The sequence below is a fragment of the Phalacrocorax carbo genome, chromosome 15 (assembly GCF_963921805.1).
Source record: "Phalacrocorax carbo chromosome 15, bPhaCar2.1, whole genome shotgun sequence".
NCBI lineage: Eukaryota > Metazoa > Chordata > Aves > Suliformes > Phalacrocoracidae > Phalacrocorax > Phalacrocorax carbo.
The window spans coordinates 1701929-1718882 of NC_087527.1; the positions used below are offsets into that span (position 1 = coordinate 1701929).

The 16954-nt window shown below is 50.6% G+C and overlaps 2 protein-coding genes across 7 annotated transcripts in view; both read left to right on the forward strand.

The window, feature by feature from the left end:
* The window catches only part of MSI1 (musashi RNA binding protein 1), a 30449-nt gene extending 19039 nt beyond the window's left edge, over positions 1-11410 (forward strand). The window contains exons 8-15 of one of the 4 annotated variants that reach the window (XM_064466484.1): positions 1332-1414; positions 2036-2153; positions 3773-3853; positions 5130-5186; positions 8114-8182; positions 8290-8462; positions 9106-9171; positions 10158-11409. In XM_064466484.1, the coding sequence (XP_064322554.1) occupies positions 1332-1414; positions 2036-2153; positions 3773-3853; positions 5130-5186; positions 8114-8182; positions 8290-8462; positions 9106-9147 (623 nt within the window). In that variant the 3' untranslated portion in view covers positions 9148-9171; positions 10158-11409. Of the gene's footprint in view, positions 1-1331; positions 1415-2035; positions 2154-3772; positions 3854-5129; positions 5187-8113; positions 8183-8289; positions 8463-9105; positions 9172-10157 lie in introns of all 4 variants that reach the window. The other 3 variants (XM_064466485.1, XM_064466486.1, XM_064466487.1) reach the window with 3 other exon arrangements.
* Positions 11411-12533: 1123 nt separating this feature from the next.
* On the forward strand, positions 12534-16820 carry PLA2G1B (phospholipase A2 group IB). Of its 3 annotated transcripts, XM_064466490.1 has the most exons (6): positions 12534-12823; positions 14134-14244; positions 14707-14827; positions 15012-15171; positions 15908-16035; positions 16631-16820. In XM_064466490.1, exons 3-6 carry the CDS (start codon positions 14737-14739, stop codon positions 16750-16752), a joined length of 501 nt encoding a protein of 166 aa, XP_064322560.1. In that variant the 5' UTR covers positions 12534-12823; positions 14134-14244; positions 14707-14736; the 3' UTR covers positions 16753-16820. The 3 variants fall into 3 exon arrangements, with proteins under 3 accessions (XP_064322560.1, XP_064322559.1, XP_064322561.1); XM_064466491.1 differs by lacking the exons at positions 12534-12823; positions 14134-14244; positions 14707-14827 and adding an exon at positions 14834-14927; XM_064466489.1 differs by lacking the exons at positions 12534-12823; positions 14134-14244 and having other exon boundaries at positions 14272-14827; positions 15908-16720.
* The last annotated feature ends 134 nt before the right edge of the window (positions 16821-16954 follow it).

Sequence of the window (16954 nt, forward strand, 5' to 3'; positions counted from 1 at the left end):
TCAGCAAGGGAATGCTCTCTTCCTCTCTGACTACACTGTGTGCCCTTCAGGTTTTTGCTTTTTTCTAAAGCCATTAAATCTACTCTGATTGCCTGGCCTATGATGTTGTTCCAGCTCCATCTTAAAAGGGAAGAAGTGTTAACCCCTGTTCCTCCATGGGTGCCTCCCAGTCCAATTAGTCACTAGTCCAACTAAAGGGGTGTGGGGCATTTTGGAGGGAGCAGGAAGAGCTGCTAGCTGCTGTGTCATCAGCGTGGGGCTCTGTCCAGAGTGCAGTAGGCCTGGTGGGGCCCTGGTGGGGCTCTGATGGGGCTCAGGACTGGTTTTGGCATCGGGGTTTTGCTCTTGAACTCCGGAGCTCCTCTGCTCATGGGTGTTGAGGTGAATGGCGTGAAACTACCTGGGCATAGACGGAGGAGTGTATGGAGAGAGACTTTTCTGGCAGTATGGAGAAAAAGTGGGGTTCTGGGCAGTAGATTCCTGTCTGTTTTTAAAAGTTATTTTAAAAGCACCATGGAATTGGCCAGTTCTGGAAAGCAGAAAGCTCTGTTTAATCCCAGCTTGCTTGTAAGGCAAGCTTAAAGACATCCTCCCACCTGCCTCAGTTTTCCGGAAACGGCTGCAGTCAGCTGAGAGTTTAGTCTGCCCACCCAAGCTAGTCTTTGCCAAAACTGTCAGCAAAGGGGTTGGTGAGAGAAAGGAGGTGTGAGTGTGGGCCAGGGGCCAGGAACATCCTGTCCTGTTTTGCTCCAGATACTAACCTTACTTTGGTGAAACTTTGCAAATTGCTTTGCTTGTGTATATCTGCCTTGCTCTGTTCAACTGCATTGCTGTTACTTGCCTGCTTATACGAGGCTTTACGACTGGTGACTGAAGAGGAAACATGCAGGGTGTTTCTGCTGGTGGGGTGCGTTTAGTGAGGATGGTGATGTCCTGGCAAGCAGCTGTTCGTTTCTCCACTGACTTTCTTTGTGTGAGCGTCTGTCTACTAGGATCCTCCCCAGCATTATCGGCCATGTGGTTTTACCTTGCAAATAGCAAAGTTTAAAGAAAAAAATATACTCACTTTGAGAGCAGTTGGGTTCAGAGAGCGGTGTCAAGTACAGGATGAGGCAGAAAGGGGAATCTATAAGAGAATGCTCCTGTTCTTCGTGTGCATAAAAGCAGGATTTGCTGGAGAAGGAAGATGAGTGGCAGCTGGTTTAGAAAGGGCTTATTATACCATCCTAGAAGCCCGTGGCTCCTTCTCTTCTGCCAATAAAAGGATGTGGGTAGCGGGTGCAAACTGCACAGAACTCTGACCTGATCGAGGAGTTTTGCGTTTTCTTCAGGTTTTGGGTTTGTCACATTTGAAAGTGAAGACATTGTGGAAAAAGTGTGTGAAATCCACTTCCATGAGATCAACAACAAAATGGTGAGTGTCCAGGCAGAACCTGGGGGAGAAGGGACAGAGACATGGGATGGAGAATGGAGCAAGGGCACAGGGGTAGGGTGTGAGGCACTTGGGTCCCAACACACTCTCTGCAGTGGGGAATCAGATTTAGTCTTTCCTGCAAAACCACAGCAGACAGTCTGAGAAAGAAACTCACAGTGTGGAGGTAAACCAGCACAATACTGAGGTTTCAAGGAGAAGAGCTAACTGTAATGAGAAATTATCTGGTACTTGGAGGTTTCAAAGTTACATGAAACCTCTTGGTGGCCTGGGAAAGGGGCAGGTTTTACATTATTCAGAAGTGAGGAAAATTAGGCTTTGAGGCCCTGGTGCAGGGCCAGGCAGAGCATCAAGGCCAGCACAAGGAGGAGAAAAGCAGTAGTTTGAGCTCCCCTTTGCCTGTGGTGGCTGCCGAACGAGAGAGGCTGGCAGTGTGCAGGCCAGAGGCAGGGACACTAGGGAAGGACAGTGGGACGGGCTGCTGGCGGCGGCCAGGGCTGGGATTGCCGTCGCTGTGGGCAGCCCTGCCTGGCCTGCAGCCTGGCTGCTGGCAGTGCTCAGTGCCAGCAGCAGTTGAGCCTGATCCTTACTTTCTTGTGGCAGGTGGAGTGTAAAAAAGCCCAGCCGAAGGAGGTGATGTCCCCAACGGGCTCAGCACGAGGGCGGTCCCGAGTCATGCCTTACGGGATGGATGCCTTCATGCTCGGGATCGGCATGCTGGGTAAGCCCAAGGACAGATCTCCTCCCCAGCTCCCGGTCGTGCCAGACAGGAGCTTAGAGGTTTTATTCCAAGAGCAGGCAAGGCGGTCAAGGGCAGCTCTTCCTGGTGCAAGGCCGGGGACGCTGGGAGGGGAGGGGGGGGGGCGGCACCAGGACCCGTTTGTGATCACGACTTGCCCTCTGGTGGCACCTGGAAAAACTGCGAACTTGTCACTGCTGCCCTGCGACAGCCAGAGCTGGCAAGATGCAGCCATGTGCTGGGCAGCAATGGCTCTCTGCAGCTCTGCGAAAGGTCCCACAGTGCCATAGCATAGAGACTGTAATTCTTTAATGGCTCTTGTGGAATAGGATGTAACTACATAGCTGAACTGAGTGTGGAGTAATATGTGCCCAGGCATCCTCCCCCCACACTTCTACAGGCTTTCTGATTAATTAGTTCATTAAAGAGCCCCTGAGCTTCCACTTGAAACAGTGGTCCATATAAATGTCCTCACTGTCATTTAAAGACTGTAAAAATGCCCTTAAAGTACTAGCTAAGTCTTGTCTCACTTTGTTCCCTCCTGCTCTGGGACATCAAGTATCTGGTATTGCAAGGAAAACCATACACTTATCATGGGACTGTCTTGTAAGGAGAAGTTGGTGACAAGCAGGCTGGGTTTCATGCCTATCAATGATTCTAAGGCAAATGTGTTCAGATAAAAAGATCAAAAAAAAAGGAGAAAGTCCTCTGTAGCCCCCACTTCCAGGCCTATAAACCCTTGTGTCTGGATCTGAGAGTCAAACATGATCCTTCCAGTGAGGGTGCTGTTCCTGGCTTCTTTCCCTCCCTCTATTAGTTCTAGCCAGGCTTGAGCTAAACCGAGAGTGCAGTTTGCTCAGGATCATAGCTGGTGTTGCTGGGTAGAGTGTGCTCAGCCTGGCTCTCCCTGCTAAGCCTGCCGAGTAGCAGTTAGTCACTGAACAAAACCCCAGAAAGGGCATTTCCCCCCCAGTGTTTTCACTTGACTTATTGAAGGAAAATAAATCTTCAGCAAAGGAAAAAGCCTTTTCTAAGCCATCTGAATTTAAAGTACCAAGCCTCAAGCTGAGTCATTGGGAAATCCACATACTCATGTCTTGGGAGATCTCAAATCAAATACTCATCTCCAAGTCAGTGCCCTGCATTCTCACAGGCTTGTTCTGTATAGGTAGTCGGCTTCCTGGGGAATGGCAGGAATTGTCCTCCTGCCCAGCACCAGCTAGAAGTGTTCTGCCTGTATTTGCCAGCACTTCTAGTGCAAAAGTGACTCAGAGCTATTCGGCCGTTCAAATGCCCCCACCTCCCTGGTCTCCTCCTATTTGTAAATCCAGCTGATGCATCAGAAAGCCTTAGTCTGCAGAGCTGTGAATTTCTGAGAAGGAAATCTCCATGTCCTTACATGTTTGGAGTAAAGAAAATATTAAATGGGCCTGCTAAACCTCTGCACACATGCAAGTCTGCAGAAGACTCTGCCCAGCAATTTCCTGGGGTTTCTGCTATTAGACAGATTTGTGCTTTCTAACACTAATGTGCAGCAGCCAGGCACGGAGGACGTGGACCCTGTAAGTTTGCAGTAACAGAGCCCTTTTTTCTTCCCCCAGGTTATCCAGGCTTCCAAGCTGCCACCTACGCGAGTCGAAGTTACACTGGCATTGCACCTGGCTACACTTACCAGTTCCCTGGTGAGTGGTGCTCCCTGCTTGGTTTTTTGGTCTGCATTCAGATGATGGGAGTCCCTGGCATGATCTGTGACCCAGGCTCTTCCCCTTTCACCCTTTCCCCGTTTGGTCTTTCTTTAAATTGGAGACGGATGTGGAAGGGGGAGGGGAGAAGCCCTGGAAGAGGTGGGAACAGCCTGTCCTTCATTAGGATTATCCTCACACTCCAGTGGCAGGAAAAGCCCAAGGCTGCTCTGATGCCCTTTATGTTAGCCTCCTCCGTAGGGCTGCTGCTATGATACAGAAGGGCCCCTGCAGCTCTGCCTGTCTCGCTGCCTTTGTGTATGTCTGTCTCTCTTTACCAGAGTTGCCACCACTCTGAAAGTAGCACAGAATTTTAAAACGTGCCTTTCTGTGGGCCAGGAAACTCCTGGGTACCCAAAATGCAGGTGCCTACGATGCTACGGTTGTGTTCTGAACAGCGCCTGGACCACTTGCAGCCTCCAGAAGATGTGCTGGGGCAATGGGCTGCAGGTCCCCTGCAAACTGGGTGGTTTCAATCCTCCAGCCCTTCCATGTGCTCAGAACATGGGCTCTGCAATCAATGGCTGGAACCTGTTGTACTGCAGCTGCTCAGAGCTTTCTGGGGCCTCTTCTCCCTCCCGTTCTCTGCAAGGCAAGGGAATGAAGCAGAGCACACTCAGGGAAAAGACTGCCTTGCTATTTTCTAGAGAAGTGGCAACTCTGAAGCATCCCTTCCTTATTCCGTCCCTCAGTGTGATGGTTTATATGAAGTCTTGATGTTAGGGGCTGGGAATGGGAAATTTCCTCTTTGCCTGAGGCAAGCCCAGGCTGACTGTGGCTGAAAGTTGCTGTTGCCTCCTAGCTGTCTGGAAGCTCTCCATGAATCCAGTTTATGGGTCTCGGTTGTAGTGGCTTCAAGTGCCTCATTGTAAACCCATGTCCAGACAAGTGTGGCGCGTACTGAGCACCCACTGGCATGGCAGCCGAGAGGTAGGATTGGATGGGTCACAGAGCAGTGCTCCAGGGCAGACCTGAGGCTGCAGAGTGAAGCTTGCAGTTGCCCTGCCTTGGCCAGATTTATTCTAAGGATAAATGGATCCTTTCAGTCTCCAGGGCAGGAGTCCAGCACCTTTCAGCACCGGTTATAAATTAGCTTAAAGAAGGCACTGGCCTGGTCGCACTCTGGCTGCAGGCTGCTCCCCCAGCGGACCCTGGCTGCTGTCTCTCTGGTGGGGCACTTGACAAGTTCCTAAGCTGTCTTGCATTTCATTTTTAGAGTTCCGTGTAGAGCGGACCCCTCTCCCGAGTGCCCCCGTCCTCCCTGAGCTCACAGGTCAGTCCCACTCATTTCCTAAACAAACAGGCTGGAAGGGGAGAAGGGGGATTTGGGCTGTTCCAGTGGTGTTGCTGCTCCACAGCCTTGTGCAGTTAGACTGGAAATGTTCCTTATTTCCTCTTCCATCTGTACGAGCTCCATCCAAAGCAGGGGCTGGAAAGGTGGAGAAGCAATCAGGAGCTGTGTGTGCCTCTGAGAAGGGCAATGCAGGTCATACCAAATGAAGGCATGTAATCCTTAGATGGCCTTTCCTGCTGCTTGCCTCATTTTTAGCTCCTCACCACAGAGTGGTTGTAAACCAGATCTGGAAGACTGCAGAGAGCAGGGTGACTTCTCAAAGGTCTACAAATGACCTTAACCTGAGCTGCTGCAAGGATGAGATTTGGAGTGCTGGGAGGAGGGAGAGGGTGTGGGGGCACTCCTGGTTACTCTAATCCCATTTCCCTGTGCAGGATGGGCTGCAGGGAATGCTCTCCCTGCTCCAGGTGGTGCAGCTCCCCAGCTACTCCCTCATGGGCTTCCCAGACTGGAGAAGCGAGCATGGTGGGACTCTGCAGTAAAATCCCGCAGTGCTCATAGGGAATTGCGGAATGAAACGGGGTCAAAGACCATTCTCCAGGGACTAGCACTGGCTCAGTGTCCTCGCAGTGCAAATACCCTCTGGATCCTCAGCCCCTGGGTTGTGTGCAGTGTGTTCTCTCTAGGTGATGCTCCTTCTGTCGACTTTCCCTTCCACGGCCATGTTTTCCCCAGCTCTGTCCTGTCTGCGGTTTCTGTCGTAGAAAAGCAGCTTTGTGTAGCACCCTGCTCCCTGTGTGCCATCTCATTTCCGTGGTGTTCTTCCCCTCCAGCGCTTCCTTGTCCCCACCTGTTTCAGAGTTTGAACCTCTCTCTGAAATGAGGGTGTGGAAAAGCTTCCTGAGAAGCTCTCCTGGAATTATCAGTTCAAACAGGCTTGAAAGGGGGTTTCTGTGGCACAGAACTGTGTCGATCCTCAGGGAGTCTCTGTTCCTGAGGATGCTGAGGTTGGCAGCCACCAACAAACAGATTGCCTGAGGGAGGTAGGGGGAGACTAAATCCTAGCTCCCTCTTAATAAAACCCTTCCCTGACACCATGTATGAAGCTCCTGACCCCCGCCTCTGAGCCTTTTGGTTGCCAAGCAAAGGAGATGTGGGCCCAGTATGTATTTACATGTGTCTTTTTCAGCAAAACCCATAAAATTTGTAGAGGAACATTGGTGACTTGGCAAAAGTGCTTTTTTCTCCAAGGTCCCTTCCTTGTGCCACTTCCTAGTGGAGGTGAATTGCTGGGGGCCCGGCTGTCACCAGCGGCTGGGGTGCACCAGGGCTCTGTACAACAAGAAGTTATTAATGCCGCTGTCCTGGCTGGGTGCCACGTTAGCTTACAGTCCTGAGTGTCTCGCTGAAGTACCAGCTGGGGATCATGGCATTCTTCCCTTCCCGTTACGCTTACCTACTGTTAAACAGTCACTGTACAGCCTCTTGGCTAGCCCAAGAGCTGCGGTTCCCGTGTATAGGCTGGAGTTGGTCCCACGAAGGGCAGGGCCCCCTTCGTTCCTACAAAGGCCTAGCGAGCTGTGCAGTGCTCAAGGGCCCTTGTGCCTTCAAGTGGATGCGTGTGTGTAAATGGGCTGCACTTTATGGGCTTGGCAAGTGGAACTGAGATGAGGGGATGGCACAAGCAGGGATGATTGCTCCAGCGTGCAGGGAGCTAACATGCAGGTGCTTTGTCATCACAACACAAACCTGGTGTCTCAGTAGATAGACTGCAGAGGCAAGAAGGGTTGTTCCTGGAAAAAGATCTGGCATGGTTTTGAGAAGACCTGGCCTCCTTTCTCAGTAAAACAGCATTCATTCAGCTGTGTGTTTGGGACTTGAAGCAATGATGGGGCAGGAGAGTGGCTGCCAGCAGCCTTTCCTCCCCAGAACAGCATCTTTGGGGGTGATGCAAAGCAGCAACATGTTCACATTGGCCCAGGGCCTGTAATGAGCGGCTAACCCAGATATAAGCCTCATATGACGTTTGCTTGAAACAGGCTGGTGCCTGCTACTAAATATTCCTGTATAAGCTAGCCTGGGTTTCAGCCTTAATGCGATTGATTTGTTCTGACCTCTTTTTATGGTGCTCTAAACAGAATCACAGTGAATTTCACATTCGAGCATGAAATGCTGACCCAGTCATTTTAAGGGCAAAGAGAAACATACTGGCTAGATGCCTCCTGCCCTGAGGGCTGGACGCCTGTGGCAGTAGAGTTGGGAATTAGAACTGCTACATATAAATTAAGACTTACTGTTTTAATTAAGCCATTTCTAGTTCCTGATCCCTAGGTATATGTTTTCTGCTCTTCTTCAGTGAACGGCAAGGGGTTGAGCAGTTCAGGAGTAAAACTCAGAGTGGGGAGGATGGTGTGTCTTGAGAAGAAGAGAGAAATAGGGAGAAAGAGGCTATTAAACTGTTATTAAAGAATAGCACCAAGGGTCAGAGAGGAGGGGCTGAGCCACAGGACACTATGCTGCCAGCTGCTGTGTTTCTCCGCATTTACAGCCAAAATCTGGATCTGTAGCTTCAGATTAACTGCATCTTGCAAGCTAAGTAGTGACAGGATACATCTGAAATTTCCCGCTTCTGGTTCAGCTCTTCCACATCGTGCCCCCAGCTGCTCCAGGGTGTGGGATTAGCAGAGCATGGCTAGTCAGTTTGCCCAGACATTCGCTGTGCAGAAGGGTACCAATAAATGCAGGGCTGTGCACTCCCCTGTTGTCATCCTCGGATGTCCTCTGTGGTGCACTAAGCCGATACGTCTGTGTGGGCCTGGTATTTTGCAGCAGGAAAGGAAGGCTCCTGTTGAGGAGTTTCCTGTGTAGCCACAGTGCCCCTGAGATGCCTGTTCCCTCTTTTCCAGCAATCCCCCTCACTGCGTATGGACCAATGGCGGCAGCAGCAGCTGCGGCAGCCGTGGTGCGAGGGACAGGTAACTGCCACTTTCCTCCCCAGCGCGGTGTCCCATCACGGAGGTTTGCAAGGGGCCACGGGAGGGGGGTGGGACGGGGTTGCATTTTTGGGATCTTCACCCTGTAGTTTTGCTGCCTCCCCTAGGTTCCACCCCTAGTCGCACCGGTGGATTTCTGGGCACCACCAGCCCTGGGCCGATGGCAGAGCTTTATGGAGCCGCTAACCAGGACTCAGGGGTCAGCAGTTACATCAGCGCTGCCAGTCCAGCCCCGAGCACCGGCTTCGGCCACAGCCTAGGGGTGAGTGTTCCCTGTCAGGCTCTGCGCAGGGGGAGGAAGATGGAGAGTGGCATGGCCAGGGGAAGGGGCTGCATCTCCATGTGGTGATGGAGGTGAGCAGCAGCGGGTGGCTCCCTCTCAGCCCACAGCCTGCTTTCTGGTTAAGAAATACCACCCACCGCAGCATCTGCCATGCCACCGCTGAGCCCCCGACCACAGACAGAACGTGCAGGATGCAGCAGTTCACTTGGGGCCTGCACCCGTGGGCTCCGCTGGCTCTCCCTGGCCACCACGCAAGGTCCTGATCTCCAGACCTTTCCCTGATCTCCAGACCTTTCCCTGATCTCCAGACCTTTCCCTGATCTCCGGACCTTTCCCTGATCTCCGGACCTTTCCCTGATCTCCAGACCTTTCCCTGATCTCCAGACCTTTCCCTGATCTCCAGACCTTTCCCTGATCTCCGGACCTTTCCCTGATCTGGCACAGACTTCCCAAGAGCCCGTCTTGGCCCTGATGCAGTGTTCGGCAGGGTGATGTGCTCTTTAGACTTGGCACCTCCAAGAGAAACCAGGTTTCCCAGCGTCTGGGCCATGGCTGAATTTGTTGTGGTGGTAATTCTCCTTCACTTTTGTTTACTTAAGAGTGGGGTTTGATTTCTTTGCAGGGTCCCTTGATTGCAACAGCTTTTACCAATGGGTATCACTGAAGCTGGGGACGAAGAAGGCAGGAGGTAAGAGACCTTTGAACAGGAATGGGTAATGAGAGAAGTTCTGAGCTGGCCCCTGTGCTTGGGCTCTTGGCAGGAGCTGTGGATGCTGCTGTAAGGCTGGCTGGCCTGACCCAGCCTGCGGGAGGAGTCCTGTGGCCAGCCTGGGGCTCTCTTCAGCACCAGGGGCTTGGCAGGTTGGGTTTCTACTTTACACTCCCCAGGCTGGGAGTGCTGCAGAGAGATTGCTTAGTGTCTGGGTACAGAGGAGAAGGAAATAGGAGCACCGACAGAAAACGAAAGGTCTGCAGGGTTAGCCAGAGTCACAACCCAGTGTTGATCCTGAGACAAGTTTGGCTCACCTGTGTGGCTGGGGAAGCCTCCTCCATGCAGCTGGTTGTTCTTGCTGCTGCTGAGATGACTGTCTCTGGGAAGCGAGGTTTCTCCTCGCCTACCTGCAAGAAGGACAGAAAGAAAATCTGTCCGATCAGTTCTGTTTCTGGTCCTCAGATGCGCCCGTGAGGGAACTGGTGGATGGTCTCCCTTTGCTTTGCAAATGTGGCTGAAGTTAGCTGGCTTAAAATTAAAAAAAAAAAAAAAACAACCCAAAAAACAAAACAGGTTTTCAAAAAGGAGGGCAAAAACTTGCAGGGAAGGGTGTCCAGCCAGGAGCCCATGGCAGCCTGGCAGGGCTGCACCAAGCTGAGCGCTGGAGCCGCAGCTGGACCCCGCTATGTCACAGGCCTCCCGGGGCCGGGAGTGCCGCAGGTCTGGACAGGCAGGCTGCACGGCGTGTGGGGCCCTGTCTCCCAGGCCTGCACCTTGCCATTAAAGACAGAAGCATCTCTGCCATGCCCTGTCGCTGTGCCAGCGAGATGCAGAGCAAGTCTGCACTGGGGCAAGTTTGGATATCAAGTATTTCTGTCGGATCACACCGGAAGAAAACCCCAAGGGAGAAGCTGTTGGTTGTTCTAGATCCTGTCCCTTCCCTCCCCTGCTGTGTCCTGCAGATTCCCCAGTGACCTAACCGAGGACAGCGGCTGGAGGATCTGGTGAGCCTCGGGGGATGAGCCAAGGTTACCTTTTTCTTGAATCAAACTGCACACTGCTGGCTGGCTGCCAGGCTCCTGCCGCCCTGCCCTGATCTCTCCCTTTGACCAGACCACACTGGACTGAACCTGAGGAGATCATCTCGCTTTCTTACTAACCACCGACGGTTTACGCTTCCCCCCTCCCTGCCCCCAGCCCACCAATTCTTCTTTTATTTATTTTATTAGCGGTTAGTTTTATTTTTTTATTTTATTTTTTTATCTTTTTTTTGGGGCTACCCCTTCTTTTTGTTGTTTGCTCTTTCCCGAGCTAGTAGACATATTTTATGAATTGGCTTTGTGATTGTGTTAGGTAGTTTTTATTGAGGAGTATTTTTATTTGGCTTTGAAACTGTTTTGAATATTTTCAACTCTGTTGTTGTTGTTGTCAGTGTTTTTAAAGCACGGTATGTAACAAGAATGCAGTTCTGAAGGAAAGAAAGAGACACAGAACAAAGGCTGAGAGGAACTGATGTATTTCTATTTTTTTTTAAAGAAACTGTTTTTAATTGTTTCTGTTTTGTAAATGTGAGGCTTTGAAAAGTGTGAAACTCCAAGGATCTGAAAACGTTGGACATCGCTATGGAACAAAACAAATGTATATTTTGCTAAGTGAAAAACACTATCCTTACAGCTGAAAGATTTTTTTTTCCCTAGGTTTAGTTTTCTGTGGGGTTTTCTTTTTCCTCCTGTATAATATGTAAATATCGTGAGCTGAACCTGGCTGCCGCCTGCAGCCTGGCTCCAAGGAGCAGCTCCAGGTCCTGGACTTGGTGCCGCAGTGTGAGCAATACTCTCCAGCAGAATCCTGACAGGACTCCGTTCTTTTTTTGTACACCTTTTACTGTAAGATTTTAAGACCTCTGATGAGATGGAAGGGGGGGTGGGGGCGGGGGTGAAACGTGCTGGCCATCGGCTGTTTTGCTGAGCGGGTTAAAGCTGCTTCCAATTGCTCGATGTACAGACTCCATCACTGGGCTCCGTAGTGCCAGCCTCTGGTTTGGCTTTAGGTAAAGGGCTTTACCGCCATTGCTTGTCTTGGTTACTTTGAAAGGAATTCACTCTCCAAACACTATCGCTTGTGTCAAGATTTCCTGGGAAAGGGGGTCCTCCTCCAGAGGCGAGGGTATCGGAAGGGGTGTCAGCCAGGGCCGGGGGAGGTTTGGGTGGTCGTTCTCTGAAGGGCAGGGTGGTGGGTTGGGAACTCATTAACGGGGAGAAAAGCATTAGGGTGGTGATTTGGGGGCGGGTTAAGGGCTTCTCAGGGATTATATGAATCATAGAATCACAGCTTCCCGTTTGCTTTACTCTGTGTTCTGACAGCTGTGGGAATTTGTCCGTTGTCCTGTGCAGGGGTGATCTGGTCCCTTCTCCAGAACCTGCCGGGGCTTCCCCTGGCATGGGTCAGGCCCCTGCGAAGGAGCTCTCTGCCAGGGGAAGCCTCCGGCAGGATTATGTGGGGCAGGTTTGGGCCTGGATTTCAGTGAACCAAAGACCTTGTTAAGGGGGGTGATTAAGCCTTTTATTAAGATGCAGCCAAACTCTTTTTCCCAGGGAAATAACAGCTTCATCTTAAGTTTTAAAAATCATTCCCTCTCTTCCCCCAAACTGAGCCCCTGTAAAGGAGAGGGGCCTTTAGAAGAGGACTGGGAGGGCCACAGTGCCCACAGGGCCCTTCTCTTCCCTCCCTCCCCCATCTGCCGGAGCCTGTCCTGACCTGGGCGATGCGTTTGGAGAGTTCTGTTTAGGTAAGAGGGTACTTAACAGATTAGTACTGAAAACACAAAGCAATAATTTTTGTTACTGAGACAAGAGTCTGTATGTCTGTTTTTTTAAATATTTCCTAATTAAAGAAGAGCTGCATTTTATTGGGTTTATTTTTATTCTATATACTTAAAATTTGGGTCCGCGGACAGCGCTTTCCTCCCTCTTGTTATATGCGCTGAACTGCTTCCGTGCCCCCTCCAGACACCCAAGGCCAGCTGTGCTGCTGCTGGGCTGTGATTCACTCTCTGGCCAGTGCTGCCACTGCCTGGAGGCTGGGGCTCCGGTTTCAGGGTGGGCATTTTTTTTAAAAGAAATAAAGCTGTGTTTTTAAGCCAGTAAGTTATTACACTCCAATGTTTGTTCTCTCCACACTTGTAACCCTTTTTCCAGATTTCAGTTTTAAATTCCTAATAAATTATTTGAAAACTGTCCTTCTCTCTCATTATTCGGGGGTGGGAGATTTTCAAATGGAGGAGATTTCAGGTGAACTTGGACCTGGCAGGGGTCGCATCCTGCCATTAGGATAAAAGCCCTGGGCAAGGCTCTGAGTCTGTGTTCTGCTCCCAGATTTTGGCAGTGGCCCAGTTATTAATGTGAGGCAGAGCTGGTTTTAATAGTAATCATGTCTCTTCTCCACATTACAGAGGTTTTGTACAGATATTTGCAGGGTCAAGAAAGGAGGAGATAGCGTGGTGCTTAGAAGTTTGACTCAGATGCTCTGGTTTCCTGACTATGGTGGACCAAGGAGGCTAAATATAAGGAAGTAACGTGGAGATTGGAAGGGAAGAAAAGTCCTTAACAGACAACACTGCAGGAGAAAGGTAAAGTATAACAGTGTAAAATAGGGTGGGGAGCCGCGTGCAGCAGCTTTTAATTAAAGAGAATTCTTAAAAATTATCTAAGGCTCAAGCCTGTAAGTTCAGGAACCAGTTGTAAGCTGGGATGTCCTCACAAGCACGCTGAGGATTAGTGGCTTTGTATTCAGCACAGGTTGGGGGAAACCAAAAATAGCATTGGCGGAAAAATCTTTACCCTGCTGGGATTTTTCTCATGAGGCACTCTTGTAACGCTCACAGGCTCACTTTCCCACACTTTGTGATCCTCTTGAATGAAAATGTATGAAGTCCAGCATATGACAGTATTTTTGATTGGGAACTTTAAAAAGCCAGGTTTTGGAAGTTTTCTTGGCAGCATCAATAATAAATCAGACATCGAGAAGTGGGGAAAAAGGAACCATGGAGGTTCACAGGTAACAGAACAGAGGAATAATAAAGAGTAACGGTGGCCAAAGTAGCAAAGGAGAAAGAAAACACTTAAATGGTTATTGAAGGAAAAGACAGTGGACTGATCTGTGGGCAAAAGATTAAATCCTTGTTTCTGAACTAACTGTGGTGCGGGCTGTCCTTTACATCAGCCTTTAATGTTCGCTCAGTATTCTCACTGTTGGGACACAGGACCTGAATCTGTAACTCAGCATCTGTTTGGCTTTAGCTAACCTGTGAGCAGGGAATCCCAGAGAATCAGAGAGGTTGTCAGAGACCAAAGAAGTCAGAATAGTTCTGGTTGTTCATCAGTGTGTCTACCTTTAACTAGGTGTCCTACGGATACGTCAACGTCCTATGTATACCATGGGCACCCTGGCATAGTCTCAGCCACTATAAGGAGGAAGATGTCCTCATCGTCCCTTATAGAAATGTGCATTTGAACCTACTGAAGTGTGCTGAGCCTTAAGATTCCTGAATAAGCATGCTGGCATATTAGGCTATTGTGGGAAGGTAGGCTTTGCCTCTTCCTCTGCTCTTGAAAATTGAAGGCTTGCTCGGTGCTTTAGAAATAAATCAAAGCCCTCAGATATGGTCTGAATTTTGGGGTTGTCCTGTGCAGGGACAGGAGCTGGAGTTGACGATCCTGTGGGTCCCTTCCAACTCAGGACATTCTATGATTCTATGAAATGCAGACTTGCTATCAAGTGAGCAGTCCAGGATCTGTATCTTGAGTGTGTAAAAATGCCAGACCTGTAGCCCTGCCAGCATTGGAGCCTCTGGGGTGTCACTATGAGTGCGGTATTTTGGACTTACCCTGGCTGGCTCCAGGAAGCTTTTTCTTACCCATTTTTTGATCTTATTTCAAGGTTCCCAACTCACCTCATACCTTGGCATAGAGAACCAAAGGGCCTAGCTGGGTTCTGCTTCGGTGCTGGAGAAGGAGAAACTGCTGTCTCTGAGCCCCTGAAGTCTGCTGTGTATGTTGAAACTTCCAACCCAAACCATTCTGTGATTCTATGATTTCCAGTGCAACTCCCTTAAGGTCACGTAAAATCAGACACCATTCCTTGTTTAAGCCAGGTGCGGAGGCTTTCCAGGTTGCTTGGCTCCTATTTCTTGCCTAGTAACACCTTCTCCTCTATGGTTTCAAAGTCAAAAACAGCTTCAAGTTTTTTTCAGTTCAGCTCATGCCACAGGTCATTTGGGGCAAGTGGGTGACCTGTACCTTATTCTCTGAATTAGGCCAAGAGAATCCACGGAGAGAAGCAGGATTAATAAGTGGGATACCATAAAAAGAGGATGCCTGTATTAGTAGGGTGGATATTAGTGTGCCAGCCCTGAAAAATGTCCAGATCTTTCAGGCTGGCTTCTAATAGTAGGATTAAAAGAATTTAGTAGCAAAAATCTAGAGAGCAAATATTTGCCTTCCTGGCTTTCAGAGATTTAACTGCACTGGCCTTCAACTGGTCATGGCACACCCTGCAGTCCATGGATTCCAATGGAAGAAGTCTGCATTTAGTAACATAAATATTGGCTTGTTTATCTTACACCCACGTCAAGGTAAGCTTCTTGTATAAAAAGCTGCATTTTCCTTTAGCACCAGACGCTCTGTCAAGTCCTCTGAGAATGAATTCCCTGGCCCTGCTTTTCCTGCTCTCTGGTGTGTAGGTGGCACCCCCCCTACCCCAGCAGCCCTGGGACCGGTAATGCCATGCCTAACTCTAACCTTTGCATCTCTTCTCAGTGGGTGCAGCCAGCGCTGCTGACTCAAGCCGAGCCATGTGGGGGTTTCGCAGCATGATCAAGTGCACCATCCCGAACAGCTACCCTCTGCTGCAGTTTGCTGACTACGGCTGCTACTGCGGCTTTGGAGGCAGCGGGACTCCAGTGGACGAGCTTGACAGGTTTATAAGACCCTCCTTTTACAAACCTCTTTCCTTGCCTGTGCTTTCCTGGTTCTGCATGCCAGCTTTGTCTTAGCTAGCCCTGCCTATGAATGTCCACAGACCTCTCCAGCTGCTGTGAATGAAGCTTTCTCTCAAAGAATGATTCAAGGAAAAAATGATGTGTAATATCACACCTTGATGCCTTATTACAAAGATAAAATATAATCCCAACAACTCTGTTTTCTCTTCTGTGCAGCTAAACTGCACTTGTTCCATTGTTTTTTTCCACATCAGTGCTGTGCCAGCAGGCTGGACGCAGCTCTGAGCACGCTGCCCAGCGCACGACCATCAGCACACGCAGGACTGATCTGCAAAATTCTAAGAACTGGCTTGGGCAGTTTAGAGATCACAAAAGACTGATGGCCAAGGCGCAGTAAATTGTGTCAGCTGTTGGTTCTTCAGCTACCGGGCACTGACAGGGGGTGGAGGGTGAATGCTGTCTTTTCTTTCCCTGTCCCCAGTGGACAACTCTGTGAAGATGCTCCAGTAAGTATGTGTGTACCAGATGCCTCTTGGACCATTAGCTGGCAGAACTGTGTCCCTCTGAGGGCCTTCATGTCTGCTCTCTTATCACTGGGTGTCTTTTTTCTGTTGTTCAGTGCCTTGTCAAAGGAATACTAGTGTATTTACATGTCTTACAGGTCAGCTGAGTTTGCGTTTATGGTATTTTCTGGCCTTTTCCTCCGTTTCCCAGGTGCTGTGAAGTACACGATCACTGCTACTCACAGGCAAAGAGACTAGAATCATGCAGACACATTGTGGACAACCCCTACACAAAGCCATACAACTTCACCTGCTCCAGTGGGCAGGTTACGTGTAACAGTATGTCCACTTCCGCGTCGCTCCACTTCAAACATCACTGCGGGGGACGGGGCTGCATTACACCCGGTGATTTTGTGGCAGGAAGGCGCGGTGCAAGTCCCTTCCAGCGGGGCTGGCTGTCAGAAACGGGGCACCTCACGCAGGCACTGGAGTGAATATTCTCCATATAGCACACAATTTAACATTTATGAAAGGTATACGGTATTGCAGTGTGTAGGGAAGCCTGTCACCTCTTCAGGGGATTGAGTCCCTGTGGTACTTTTCTGGGAGTCCCTTTAATGGCGGTATTTAAGAGACCGGCGTGCTGACTAGGAAGTGTTAGGCAGCTTCTGCTGGGCATATCTAATGTAATGGCGGAGCTTTTTTAGGGCTCTGGAATGGAGATAGGTAGCAGAGAGGCTGGCAAACAGAACTGCAGGGAGGGAAGGAAGGAGCAAGGAGACGGCTGGGCTGGAGCGCACAGCTTTGGGGGCCGAGGGTTAGCGGGGAGGAGCACATACACCCGCAAAACCGGGGCAACGGCAGCAGCTCCCCGAGCCGCTGCCACGCCCGGCGGTGGAGCTGCGGGTCTGACCGCTCCCGCTCTCTCCTCCAGGCGACAACGACGAGTGCGAGATGTTCGTCTGCAACTGTGACCGCGCCGCCGCTCTGTGCTTTGCCAAGGCGCCCTACAACCCCGAGCACAACAAACTGGACATCGAAAAATACTGCAAATAGTCGTCGCCGCCCTCCTGCCCCTCAGGGCGGCAAGAGGCCGGCGGCGGCCCCTCGCTAATAAAAGCCTTGCAAGGACCCGCCGCCTCCCTCCGGATCCCTGCGCCGAGCGGAATGGCGGGCGGGGCGCGAGGGGAGGGCGGGGCGCGAGGGGAGCGCGGGCCCCGCCCCCTCCGCCGACAAGCCCATGCGGCGCGTGCTGCGC

Coding starts and splice junctions, on each gene's coding strand:
- PLA2G1B (XM_064466489.1), top strand. CDS start 14,737: ATGGCACACCCTGCAGTCCATGGATTCCAATGGAAGAAGTCTGCATTT. Junction 14,828..15,011: donor TATCTTACACCCACGTCAAG/GTAAGCTTCTTG, acceptor ATCTCTTCTCAG/TGGGTGCAGCCAGCGCTGCT. Junction 15,172..15,907: donor CCAGTGGACGAGCTTGACAG/GTTTATAAGACC, acceptor TCCGTTTCCCAG/GTGCTGTGAAGTACACGATC.